Here is an 11,039-nt window from a genome sequence, read left to right on the forward strand (position 1 = left end):
GTAATTTTTTTTTTTTTATAATTTCGTGTGCAATTTATTTTTATTATGATTTATTTAAAAATCTGATACTAGCATAGTGGACTAGTATTGAATATTAAATTATGATTAATCTTGTTTAAAAATAAGTATAAATGATAAACTTTTGAATTAAATTATTTAGTAGAGTTGGTTTAATTGAACAAATACTTAAAATATGTACAAATTTTAATATACACTCACAGTATACGTCACAGTCATTCCGAAGACTTAGTTATATTTTTTCTATAAATAGTAGCATTATATTATTATTGTTATTAATATTCGAAATTGTTGCATTTTATGACTCAAACTCGTTCTTTCGCGGCAAAAAAATATAGCTGTAGAAGTTAAAAAAATTAATTTTTAATGTACATACTTATTTTTTCTTCTTTAAATTAATAAATAATATACCATTGTAATATATACATACACGCTGATACGTTAATTTGAATTAATATGTAATTTTTTAATAATTATTAAAAATTTTTAAAATATATAAAGTATGCATGTATATGTTTTATTATGTATATATACAAAGGGAGGAAGAAAAAAAGGTCACGTTACATCTTATATGTATATATAAAAAATACAGTCTATATATTTGTGCTCGTGGCACAGAATATTGTGTGTATGCATGTAACTATTTTGGTTAACTGGAGCTGCTTGATTCATTATTAGCATTGACCCCCAAATCTGAATTAGCTTCAGCATTACTGCAACTATTGGAGGGTATCATCGATGAAGATGAAGACGATGACGAAGACGATGAGGTGGATGATATCGCTTCTGAATTCATCGCAGCTGTTGTTACTGCAGAGTTAGTAGCATCATTTGGTAACATTTTGTTAACGTCATTGTTCAATACTGTTGTATTTAAGGATACTGATGATGGTGGTGATGTCAAGGAGGCATTATGGTTCAAAGTTTCTAAATCTTGTATGCGGGGTAGTTCTGATTCGGGTAGCAATAATGATGTAGGCAAATTAGTTAGAGATACCATTGCTGGCCTCATTTTTTGTTTGTTATAAAAACTTCTTATGGTTTCTTCCATCAAACGAGCCAATGCATCCCGATCACTCTGCAAGTATACATATATATTATATAAAAATCAATATTATTTTATTTAAAATATAAATAATATATATTACCTCATTAATAAATGCATTATCCACAAGATCTTGTGCTAGTATAAGCGGTGTGTCAGTTTCAGTAACAGGACATGTCAACTGACGATTCATTTTATCATCCATTCTCAATAGTATTGTCATCTGTACATAAATACAAAAAAAATAATAATAACTCTGTATGCTTACAGTAGAATAATCCTAAAGGGGATAGTCACTGTGAAATTAAAAAAAAAAATTTTTTTTATCAAATCAAAGTTTACACATTCAAAAATATGTGTCTAGAGTTTTATATGATAATTTCGAATATTTTTCGAGTTATAGTCATTTTTGTAACAGTGTCAAATTTACAACTTTTTTTTTTCATATTTGTCTATTTAATAGCTATAGTTGCACGTGGGTGATTTTGAAAATTTTGATTTTTAAGATTTTTTAGGGCTGTTTGAATCCAAAAAAATGAGAAAAAGAAAACGACAAAATTTTTCATGTTGCCATTTTTTTTTTTAATTCAAATTTTCAAAACCCCCTATGGGGTTTTTTTTGGTTTTTTTGTTTTACATAATCCGTTTTTGAATTAGAAATCCCACCGGGGTGGAGAAATTTTTTTGGTGCTTTACAAAAATGCTTATAACTTTGTAAAAACATGATATTTTTTAATCAAAATTTAGGAGAATGATTTTCAATGTATACTTTGTAAACCAAAAAAAACCCGATCCCCAAATTCCTTTATTACCCCAGTCAAAAAATTCCCAAAAATCATCTATTTTTTCGATCCTCACAGTGGCTATCCCCCTTAACTATACCAGGATAATTACATTTAATTCTAAATTATCACAACCACCGCCGCTAGGCTTAACATTACACATCATATGAACAATTCTACGAGCTTCTGGAGTGAGCGGTTCGGGTGTAACAGATTTAACCGACTCGGTTATCTCAGGCGATATTGCTCGTGGTCGAACGGCTGACGGTGGAGGTAGTCTACCCATGTATGCAGTCAAGGGATAAATTCCGTATCTATGAATAAAATTTACGAAATTTATAAAATTATCATCAACATCGTCATTATTAACTCACTTAACATCTTCGACGAATTTTTCTAATTTTTCAGTGACAGAAATATCACTTAATCGAATTTGCTGGAGAGGAGGTTGCGATGATGACGAAGACGAAGATGACGATGAGGATGACTTAGATGATATGGCAACGGAGGGTGATAATTGATTTTGATATCTTATTTCAGCTACGACCGTATCTGGTCCGTATAATCTTTGCAGGACCTGGTCTGTTATTGTTTCAGATATATTTGCTAGAAATAAAATAAAAAAAGTAGAAAAGTATTCATAAAAATATAAAATAAAATAAAATAAAATATAAATTTCTGTATTGGTTGTAAGAAAAACTTTTTCATAAAGTATTAATCATTAATTGACTCACTGGCAGACGACACTAAAGCATGAGCAGCAAGCAATTTGAGCGAGGGAACTTCGAATAATATTGGATGAAATAATAATTCTCTGGCGCTTGGTCTACTAAGCGGCTCTGATTGAAGACATTTTCTAATAAAATCTTTTTGTAGAGGGTCATCCAGTGATTCGATTGTCTTTTGTATATTTTCATCGGTAACAGGACTGCCACTGTCTCCGTTACCGTGAATCTCCAACGCAGCCATCTCAAGAGCACAAACTCCGAAAGCATAAATGTCAATTGCCGGTGTCAGTAAATCTATATTAAAGTAACAAATTATTAAATAGAAAAAAAAAAAACTTAATTATTCTCAACTAAGGTTAGTTTAAATATTTATTGAGCTATTTGCTTACTGCCATATTCTGGTGCGACAAAGTGCATATTTTTTACATTTGTTCTACAAGTTCGTCCATCGTGATGAATTGCGTCTGGAGCAACTGAGATAAAAAATATTTAATTATTTATTAAAATATAAATTAATTTTTTTATCACAATGAGTACCTGAGCCAATTTTTACTAGACCATTGTGCTGAATAAATATAGTATCACAAGTGAGATTTCCATGGACAATCGGTGGCGAACAAGAATGTAAATAGCTGGATGGAAAAAAGTAAAATTTTCATCGTTGATTTTTCTTCTTTTAAATTTCAAAAGTATATATTTACCTTAATGCTGATAAAATTTGTGTACACCATCGTTTCCATGCTTGTAACGGTAGTTTCTTCACATTACGTTTTGTGCGTTTGAGAAATTGTTTCAACGACCCAGATGACATGTACTCTGTGATGAATATGACCTGTAAAAGTAAACCGGAAGGATGAAAAAAAATTTAATGGCTACGACACCAACAAGTTAAAAAAGTAAACGATTGAAGCATACCCGTGGTTTGTCATTGTGAGTATCAGTCCAATACCTATGAAATTTGACAATACTCGGATGTTCTAGCTGTATTAAATTTTCAAAAACTAGTTGAATTTTTTCTTCTTGTGCTTTAAAATCTTTGCGTTCTGAAAATTGGACTTCATTCCAAACAACTTCAACACCTTCCTCGGTATCCATTGCCAAATAAGCACAGTCGATTCCCGGAACATCACGTTGTCCCACCTGCACACGCAGAAAAATTGTTTATTACTTGCACGATACTGCTGGAATTGATTTAATTTAATTGAACATGATAGGTAATTATTGTTTACTATTGGTATTAAAATTAAAATTATAAAATCTATAACTATTGACAGTCTGTTAAATGTCTGTTAAATGATAATGAATTACCTCTAACTCAGAAAATTTTCTCTCGAATCCTCTTGACATACCTTGTCCAACGAAATTCGTACCTTCAGCACCGGCTGCAGCTGATTTGGAACCTACGTAAACCTATACTCGCACACACGCACACACAAACACACATTATAAATTAACATATATGGCTATCATTAAATGTATGTGTTAAAAATTTTTTTTTTGTTTGTTTTCTAAGAATATCACAAAAATTTAGACTTTTTCAATACAAGGACGACAAAAAAACGATTTCATAGACCAAAACAATAATTAAAAAAAAAAAAAAAAAAAAAAAAAAAAAAAAAAAATATGCAGTACAAATAAAATCAACATAAAAAAAAAGGTGATAAATAAAATGGTAATCTACAAGTGTAATTTACCTCTTCTCTACGTTTCAGCCACCGCCCGCAGGGACTTTCTTCCAAAATTTCACTCTCATCTTCAGAATCTTCACCACTTTCTCGCGGTGATTTATGATCTGGATCTGCAGCGGTACTAGAGCGACTCCCAGGCATTACACTTTTTTGGATACAAAAAAATCTCCACACCAAATAAATTCCAGTGTTATTATGACTAAGCTCATTGGTGCCCGATGATAAATTTAATAATTATTTCTACTTCTTTTTCATTCCTCAATAAATAGCCAAAAAATTAAGAATATACATATACTAAATATTCTCTGATAACTTATACGCTTTAAAATATGCTTTTGCGCATAAATATATTATTAATAATAATAATAATCATGAAAACAATTATTATTAAACATGCTTAATGTTCCTCGAAAATTTTACAAGTAATGTATTACTGACATCATCACGAATAGTTAACACACACGCACCCACACACTCTCCACAAACATAGAATTAAATCAACCGTTCGTTTTTTTTTTTATCACTCACTGTGACACTTTCGGAAGTAAGAATAATTGTTTGATTTATAAAGAATACTTTACTGTATTGTCGTCATCAATATTAATCATCATCACTATTGGCCAGGGGATACAATCGTCTTTTTTTCTTCTTCTTTATATGAAAATATAATTCCTTCTTTCAACAATATATTAAAAAAATATATACACATCTATGTATATATCTATCTATATATATATGTATGTATTTATATATATTTATCTGATGTATTGAACAGTTTAAAATATAAAACTGATTATCGGTGTGTCTGTAAAAATACAGTGGTATTAATCTAACTATAATCGCAGTAAAATAAAACACAATTGAATAAATATTATTAAATAAATTAAATGAGTATCAAGGGCACACAGGATAAGAGCACCACAGAGTGATAAAATTACCAAGTACAGTCTCAACGATACGTATATAGACTAAATACTGAATTTAAGTCTCTTTCTGTAGGTACAGATTCACATATACAACTATACTTACACATCCTATATTCGGTGCAATAGACAGAGACAAATATACTTGCCGCACTCTCTACCAGCAAACTTCTACTGGAGATACGCATGCGTCAATTACCGCACCCTCCCGTTTTGAGAGTACGTTCGAATAATTTATTTGGTTGTGTTCAAGCAATTCATTAATTTTTGTAATTTGTGATTCATTGAGTTCATTAGGCAATAATTGATTCAATATTACATAGATAAATTTTCTATTTGTTTTTATTATCATTATCATGACACTGAAGTTGGCAGACATTAAAAATTTTATAATAATGCAATTATTATAAAAAAAAATCAAATTAAAAAATTCCACATGTGAAAATTAATAAAAATTACTAGTGAAAATTTTTAGAAGCATTTTTTTATTATAATTGATTTATTAAAAAAATTTTCAAAATTGACAGTTAACGGCTAACTTCAGTATTATTCATTGTCACGTATGTACTTTTTATTGTATGAAACTTATCCAATTATTTTCAAATATATTTAAATAAACAAATTGTTAATTAATATTGAACTGATTTCAGATGACCGAAAAAAAATAAAAATTATTAATCACTAACGCATCCAGCTTGACAAATTATTCGGTAAATAGCATGTAGATTGTCTCAAATACTCCCTGGTAAAGAATACGGATAGATAAGAATTGAGAAGCAGTCATTCCATGCAAACTGTATATCTATATGTATAAACAAAATAATTGAAATTATTGAAAATAATTCGAATTTCTTGTTTTTTGATTAATTTTAATTTTTCAATCAGTATTTTTAAACAGGACTATTACTGGACTCAGCAGTATACATTTTATATTTCTAATTGCTAAAAAATACAATCGACTGTAAGTTTAATACACTTTAATATGACACTGAAGTTGACAGATATAAAAATTTTTTTAAATATTTATAGCAATTAAATTATTATAAAATAAATTAAATTAAAACGTTTCACATGTAAAAATTAATAAAAATTACAAATGAAAATTTTTAGAAGCATTTTTTTATTGTAATTGATTTATTGAAAAAATTTTTTAAATTAACACGTGACTGCTAACTTCAGGATTATACTTTAATTAGTCGGGCAATTGTAAATTTTTTTGAATTAAATTTATCACTAATATATTTAATTTCATCCATAAGTGTTTTAAAACTATTCACCGACAGGTTTACGAGAAAAATACAGAAATGTATCTATGTTTGAAGGTTACCTCATGAAATCAATACAATGTTAAATTACTCAACTTTAAAGTTAATTATTTATTTAAATAATCGGGAAATCTCCTTCAAATTTTCGGAATTTATTTAGATATATTTAAACTTCATATTAAAAAAAAAAAAAAATCAAGGCTTTTATCAAAAATTACCTTGGTAGTCGTACTACCTCAAATATAAAACGGCTGCCCAATTTTAAAACACGTGTTACTGTACAGTAACTGCAAAATTTTGATACTTGATTTTTTTCAGTATTGCTGCATTTTGTAGAACTTGTAGACCTTAATTTCAAGAAAATTTTCTTAAAAATATTAATATTCAAATATTTTCTATTCATAAATCTTATTTTTTATCAATTTGGCGTGCAAACTTTTTTTTAATAAGAAAAATTTTTAAAAACCTTAAAATTATCAGTTACTGTGTTTTGAAATTGGACAGCCGAAAAATTAAAATAAATTCAAAAACAGGCATCTGAAAATTTTTAAGATTTTCCTTATTAAACAAAAAACAGTGAAAAATTCCACGTATAGAAAATTTGAAAAAATATGAGCACAATTATTTTTTTAGGGGAAGGGGAATAGGAAAGAAGATATATTTTCCATTTGTTCCTCCATCTTGTGTAAGCATTTTTATCCAAGATGGAGGACAAATTAAACTCGAAGTCAATTAAAAGTTTCATTTCAATAATTTTATCAATTTGAAAGAGCACATCAATCTAATAATTAAACATTATCCTTATTTGTTTGTAAAAGAGTAGAAAATCCATTAAAAATATTTCTTCATATGAATATTATCAATTTTTGTAGTAATACGTGAATCATGTGAATCGAAAGGTCGCGCCATTTCAAGTAAGAATTCATGACATCGTGCCACCTATCATCACAAGATTAAACATAATTTTGGACTTAACAATAGATATAGGACTATAGGACGATAGTCAGCTGCATGGCGTAAATTAATGCCTAACTTCCTTTAATGCTTCGTTTGCGCGTTTCTTAAAAATCTCAGCATTGTTATATCGACTATTTAGTGAGTCATAACCACTGAAACAAAGTAAATATCTGCTTTTACCGTAATTAATAATTAATTTTAGGTTAATAATTTGATTGTGTGTAAAAACACTATTTCTCAATATCTAATATTGTGTTTATTAAACGGCAACCGCCACAGAGTTCTCTCACATAATTACACTGTTTGTTTGTGTGTAAAGTAAAATCTGAAATTGAGGTTAAAATTTTTTCCTTTCTTGAAAATTATCATTTGATATTTAATTTTTAAACATGAAAATGTGTCGTAATAGTCAATCCAAAGTTTGTATATAAGTAATAATAATTTTTTTTATTTGTTTAGATCAGCGCTGTAGATCAAGGATACAATGTCAGGAATTGCTAGTGCACGACTTGCAGAAGAGCGAAAGGCTTGGAGAAAAGACCATCCATTTGTAAGTTAATCGTCGTTGCATTGATTATACATATTTTTTTTTTTTTTTTTATTTTATATTATTCTCATCAACAAGTTTGGACACCTGTTTAATTGATGTTATTTTATCACTTTGCAGGGCTTCGTAGCAAGGCCAACCAAAAATGCTGATGGTTCACTTAATTTGATGAGTTGGGAATGCGCTATTCCTGGAAAAAAATCGGTAATTATAAATTTTTGGTTTATTAATTCAAGCTTTATTTTTATACTTAATTATTTCTGATCTCAAGCGGCACAAAAATATGAGTTTTATATTAATTTTTGACTTGTTAAATAAAATTTACCGAAAAGTCAAAAAAAAATTTTTTGAGACACTTGGGACAGTATCTTTGTGTTTTAAATATTAATAATTAGTATCGTATTCTGCTTGTAAAACTTACCCATAAGTAGAACAAGTAAAAGCAGGCAATTGGACCTGAAAATAAAGTTTTGAACTTCGGGTCCAATCGGATACTTTTTGTTTGTTTCATCTGGAGGTAAGTTTTACAAGCCAAATACGATAATTGTATTTTTTTTTTGCTCGAAGGCCAGAAAGCGTCAACTTTCGGTCCGCTGCAAAAAAATAGCATACATACCTCCGAAAGTAAATAAGAAAGCCTCAGATCACATGTCTGTTAACCTCGACTTCGCCTCGGCCAACAATTACATGTGATCTGAAACATTTCTAACTTTACTTCTCTAGGTGTGTAATATACTATTTTCATTATTCATTTTTTTTTTTTTTTCTAAAATAATTTAGTCTAACCAGCATTGCTTGTACTTGAGATTAAACAGATATCAGTACAATTAGTTGGTTTTTTCAATTTCATAATAATCTATAACACGTAAATAAATATTTATTTATTTATTTGAAGAATAATGAACTCAACAGCTTTAAGCCAATTACTGAGTTCCTTTTGAATAATTGCACAAATAACATAGAATCTAGTACATATTATATTACAAAATATTTAAAATAATAAATTGAATTGTTGACGGTCAATATTGCTGGCAATATAGAAAATTAACTTTTAATAATTATGAATTAATACATAGAATTTAATTAGTATATTACATCCCTCGGGAAGGAAAATAAGAAAAGCTTCGGCTAATAATTGGATGTGATCTGAGGTTTTCTTTTTTACTTTCCAAGGGCTGTATACTATTTTTTTGTCCGACGATGGCGGAAAGCGGCAACTTTGTTTAGCGCAGTAAGACGAAAATTGCCACTTTCCGCCCGGAGGGCAAAAAAATAACATCAACAAGCGTTCTTATATTCTTGATCTGAGTTAAGTCTATTTCATTATCATGTTCATAAAATATATTTCCAACATTCATCAGTCTGTATTAAATATAAAAGTAATTCATATTTTATTCACCTCTAATGTATCTAAATATAAAACTAATTTATTTATTTATTTTAATTTAGACTCCCTGGGAAGGTGGTCTTTACAAATTGAGAATGATTTTCAAAGATGACTATCCTTCAAGTCCGCCAAAATGCAAATTTGAGCCTCCACTCTTCCACCCAAACGTTTACCCCTCAGGAACTGTGTGTCTCTCGCTATTGGACGAGGAAAAAGATTGGCGACCTGCAATCACCATCAAGCAAATTCTTCTAGGTATTCAGGATTTACTGAATGAGCCCAACGTTAAAGATCCAGCCCAAGCAGAAGCTTACACAATTTATTGGTAATTAATATTTACTATAATTATCAAATAGAAATAGAAATAAAAAAAAACGCTCTGGTGTGAAATAGATTTATAAATAATGTGAATGTCAGAGCGTTTTTGTTTGGAAATTTTTTTTTAAAAGGTACTTATAAAATTGCCATATCCGAGAACGTTTTTTTTAACAAAGTTTGTCTTATTAATTTCAGTCAAAACCGTTTGGAATACGAAAAACGTGTCAGAGCACAAGCCAGAGCAATGGCCCCACAAGAGTAAGTTTCTTCTTTTACGACAAATCAATTCATCTGCAAAAATAATATTCACTAAATATTTACCTTTTTTTGTTTCTAGGGCGCAACTTTAAAAAACAAATATGAATCATTTTTACCATCTTTCTAATATTATTACACAAGAAATTAAGTACAGAGCATAAGGAATTTAAGTTTAAGTACACACGCTTAACAACATAATTATTTATGGTAACTTAAAAATTATCTGTAAACAATACAGTTTTAATTTGTGTTTTGTTGATTAAAAATTTCTAAGTAAACTATTGGATAAATTTTCACTGCACACAAATGTAAAGTGTGTTTAACTTTTTTTTATCATTCCACATAGACAAATAATTTTAATACTTTTCTAACTATTTATATAAAAAGAAAAAATTTTTATTTATCATTTATAAACATAAAATTAGTGTTAGTAGCAGCGTAACATATACATTTTATACTTATATGCATTTTGTGTTCACTGTATATATTGCGCTGAATTTTCAAAATCAATCAATGCGTGTAAAGCAGGAAAAAAATTGGATAACTCTTATAACGTAATAATCTTAAATTATAATATAAAGTATAAATTATAAAAAAAAACTAATCGTAATTATTTTAAAAAAAATTTTCTCGAACAGTTAAAACTTCAGTCTTTGTCATTATTTTAATTTTCAATCTAATAAAATAAATTATGTATAAGTACAATAAAATAGTTTTATTACTCTAGTTTTTGGGAAGTAGTTTGTGTATTTAAAGTATGTACGTGGATAAATATAGTCATCTGCGAAGAAAAAGATATCAATCATTTCCTAAATTATTATAAAAATGAAGTTAGCCGAAATTTCAAAATTTTTAGAAATTTTTTATTGAAAAAATTTCAATCTAATAATTAAAAAAAAATTTTCACCTGTAAAAAACTTGAAAAACTATAAGTGTAATTTTTTAAAAATATCTTTTTAGTTTTAATTTAATTAATAAAAAAAATCAAAAATTTTCAGACGTCTGGTAACTTCAGTGTCATTAATTATTTTATAAATTCAAAATAAAACAACTGTATATTTTTTAATAAATGAGTTTTACTCAATTATAGATCTTAGGTACCGGGTTTTGAGTCCAGTATTAC

General features: G+C 28.3%; 2 protein-coding genes across 6 annotated transcripts; one reads left to right on the top strand and one right to left on the bottom strand.

Moving 5' to 3' along the window:
• Positions 1-514: 514 nt before the first annotated feature.
• Positions 515-5,216, bottom strand: Madm (MLF1-adaptor molecule). 3 transcript variants are annotated; one of them, XM_074246813.1, is made up of 11 exons: positions 4,843-5,216; positions 3,882-3,983; positions 3,489-3,713; positions 3,275-3,405; positions 3,111-3,205; positions 2,963-3,046; positions 2,580-2,867; positions 2,220-2,451; positions 1,958-2,159; positions 1,167-1,286; positions 515-1,096 (listed from the first exon to the last, which is right to left on the bottom strand). In XM_074246813.1, the coding sequence occupies exons 1-11, from the start codon at positions 4,870-4,872 to the stop codon at positions 668-670; spliced, it is 1,938 nt and encodes a 645-aa protein (XP_074102914.1). In that variant the 5' UTR covers positions 4,873-5,216; the 3' UTR covers positions 515-667. The 3 variants fall into 3 exon arrangements, with proteins under 3 accessions (XP_074102914.1, XP_074102912.1, XP_074102913.1); XM_074246811.1 differs by having other exon boundaries at positions 4,268-5,216; XM_074246812.1 differs by lacking the exon at positions 3,882-3,983 and having other exon boundaries at positions 4,268-5,216.
• Positions 5,217-7,416: 2,200 nt separating this feature from the next.
• Positions 7,417-10,626, top strand: Lwr (ubiquitin conjugating enzyme lesswright). Of its 3 annotated transcripts, none has more exons than XM_074246824.1 (6): positions 7,418-7,568; positions 7,866-7,956; positions 8,074-8,157; positions 9,403-9,665; positions 9,854-9,916; positions 9,996-10,626. In XM_074246824.1, exons 2-6 carry the CDS (start codon positions 7,891-7,893, stop codon positions 10,006-10,008), a joined length of 489 nt encoding a protein of 162 aa, XP_074102925.1. In that variant the 5' UTR covers positions 7,418-7,568; positions 7,866-7,890; the 3' UTR covers positions 10,009-10,626. The 3 variants fall into 3 exon arrangements, with proteins under 3 accessions (XP_074102927.1, XP_074102925.1, XP_074102926.1); XM_074246825.1 differs by lacking the exon at positions 7,418-7,568 and adding an exon at positions 7,577-7,742; XM_074246826.1 differs by lacking the exon at positions 9,996-10,626 and having other exon boundaries at positions 7,417-7,568; positions 9,854-9,920.
• The last annotated feature ends 413 nt before the right edge of the window (positions 10,627-11,039 follow it).

Source organism: Cotesia typhae, unplaced genomic scaffold (genome assembly GCF_013202065.1).
Source record: "Cotesia typhae breed Kobodo isofemale line unplaced genomic scaffold, CoteBio_Ctyphae contig_48, whole genome shotgun sequence".
NCBI lineage: Eukaryota > Metazoa > Arthropoda > Insecta > Hymenoptera > Braconidae > Cotesia > Cotesia typhae.

Excerpts from the sequence above, each read along its gene's own strand:
- Madm (XM_074246811.1), bottom strand. The coding sequence starts at position 4,402 with ATGCCTGGGAGTCGCTCTAGTACCGCTGCAGATCCAGATCATAAATCA. Across the intron at positions 3,206-3,274 it reads CAAATTTTATCAGCATTAAG|CTATTTACATTCTTGTTCGC; the intron begins GTAAATATATAC and ends TTTTCCATCCAG. Across the intron at positions 1,097-1,166 it reads ATAATGCATTTATTAATGAG|AGTGATCGGGATGCATTGGC; the intron begins GTAATATATATT and ends GTATACTTGCAG.
- Lwr (XM_074246824.1), top strand. The coding sequence starts at position 7,891 with ATGTCAGGAATTGCTAGTGCACGACTTGCAGAAGAGCGAAAGGCTTGG. Across the intron at positions 7,957-8,073 it reads GGAGAAAAGACCATCCATTT|GGCTTCGTAGCAAGGCCAAC; the intron begins GTAAGTTAATCG and ends ATCACTTTGCAG. Across the intron at positions 9,666-9,853 it reads GAAGCTTACACAATTTATTG|TCAAAACCGTTTGGAATACG; the intron begins GTAATTAATATT and ends TATTAATTTCAG.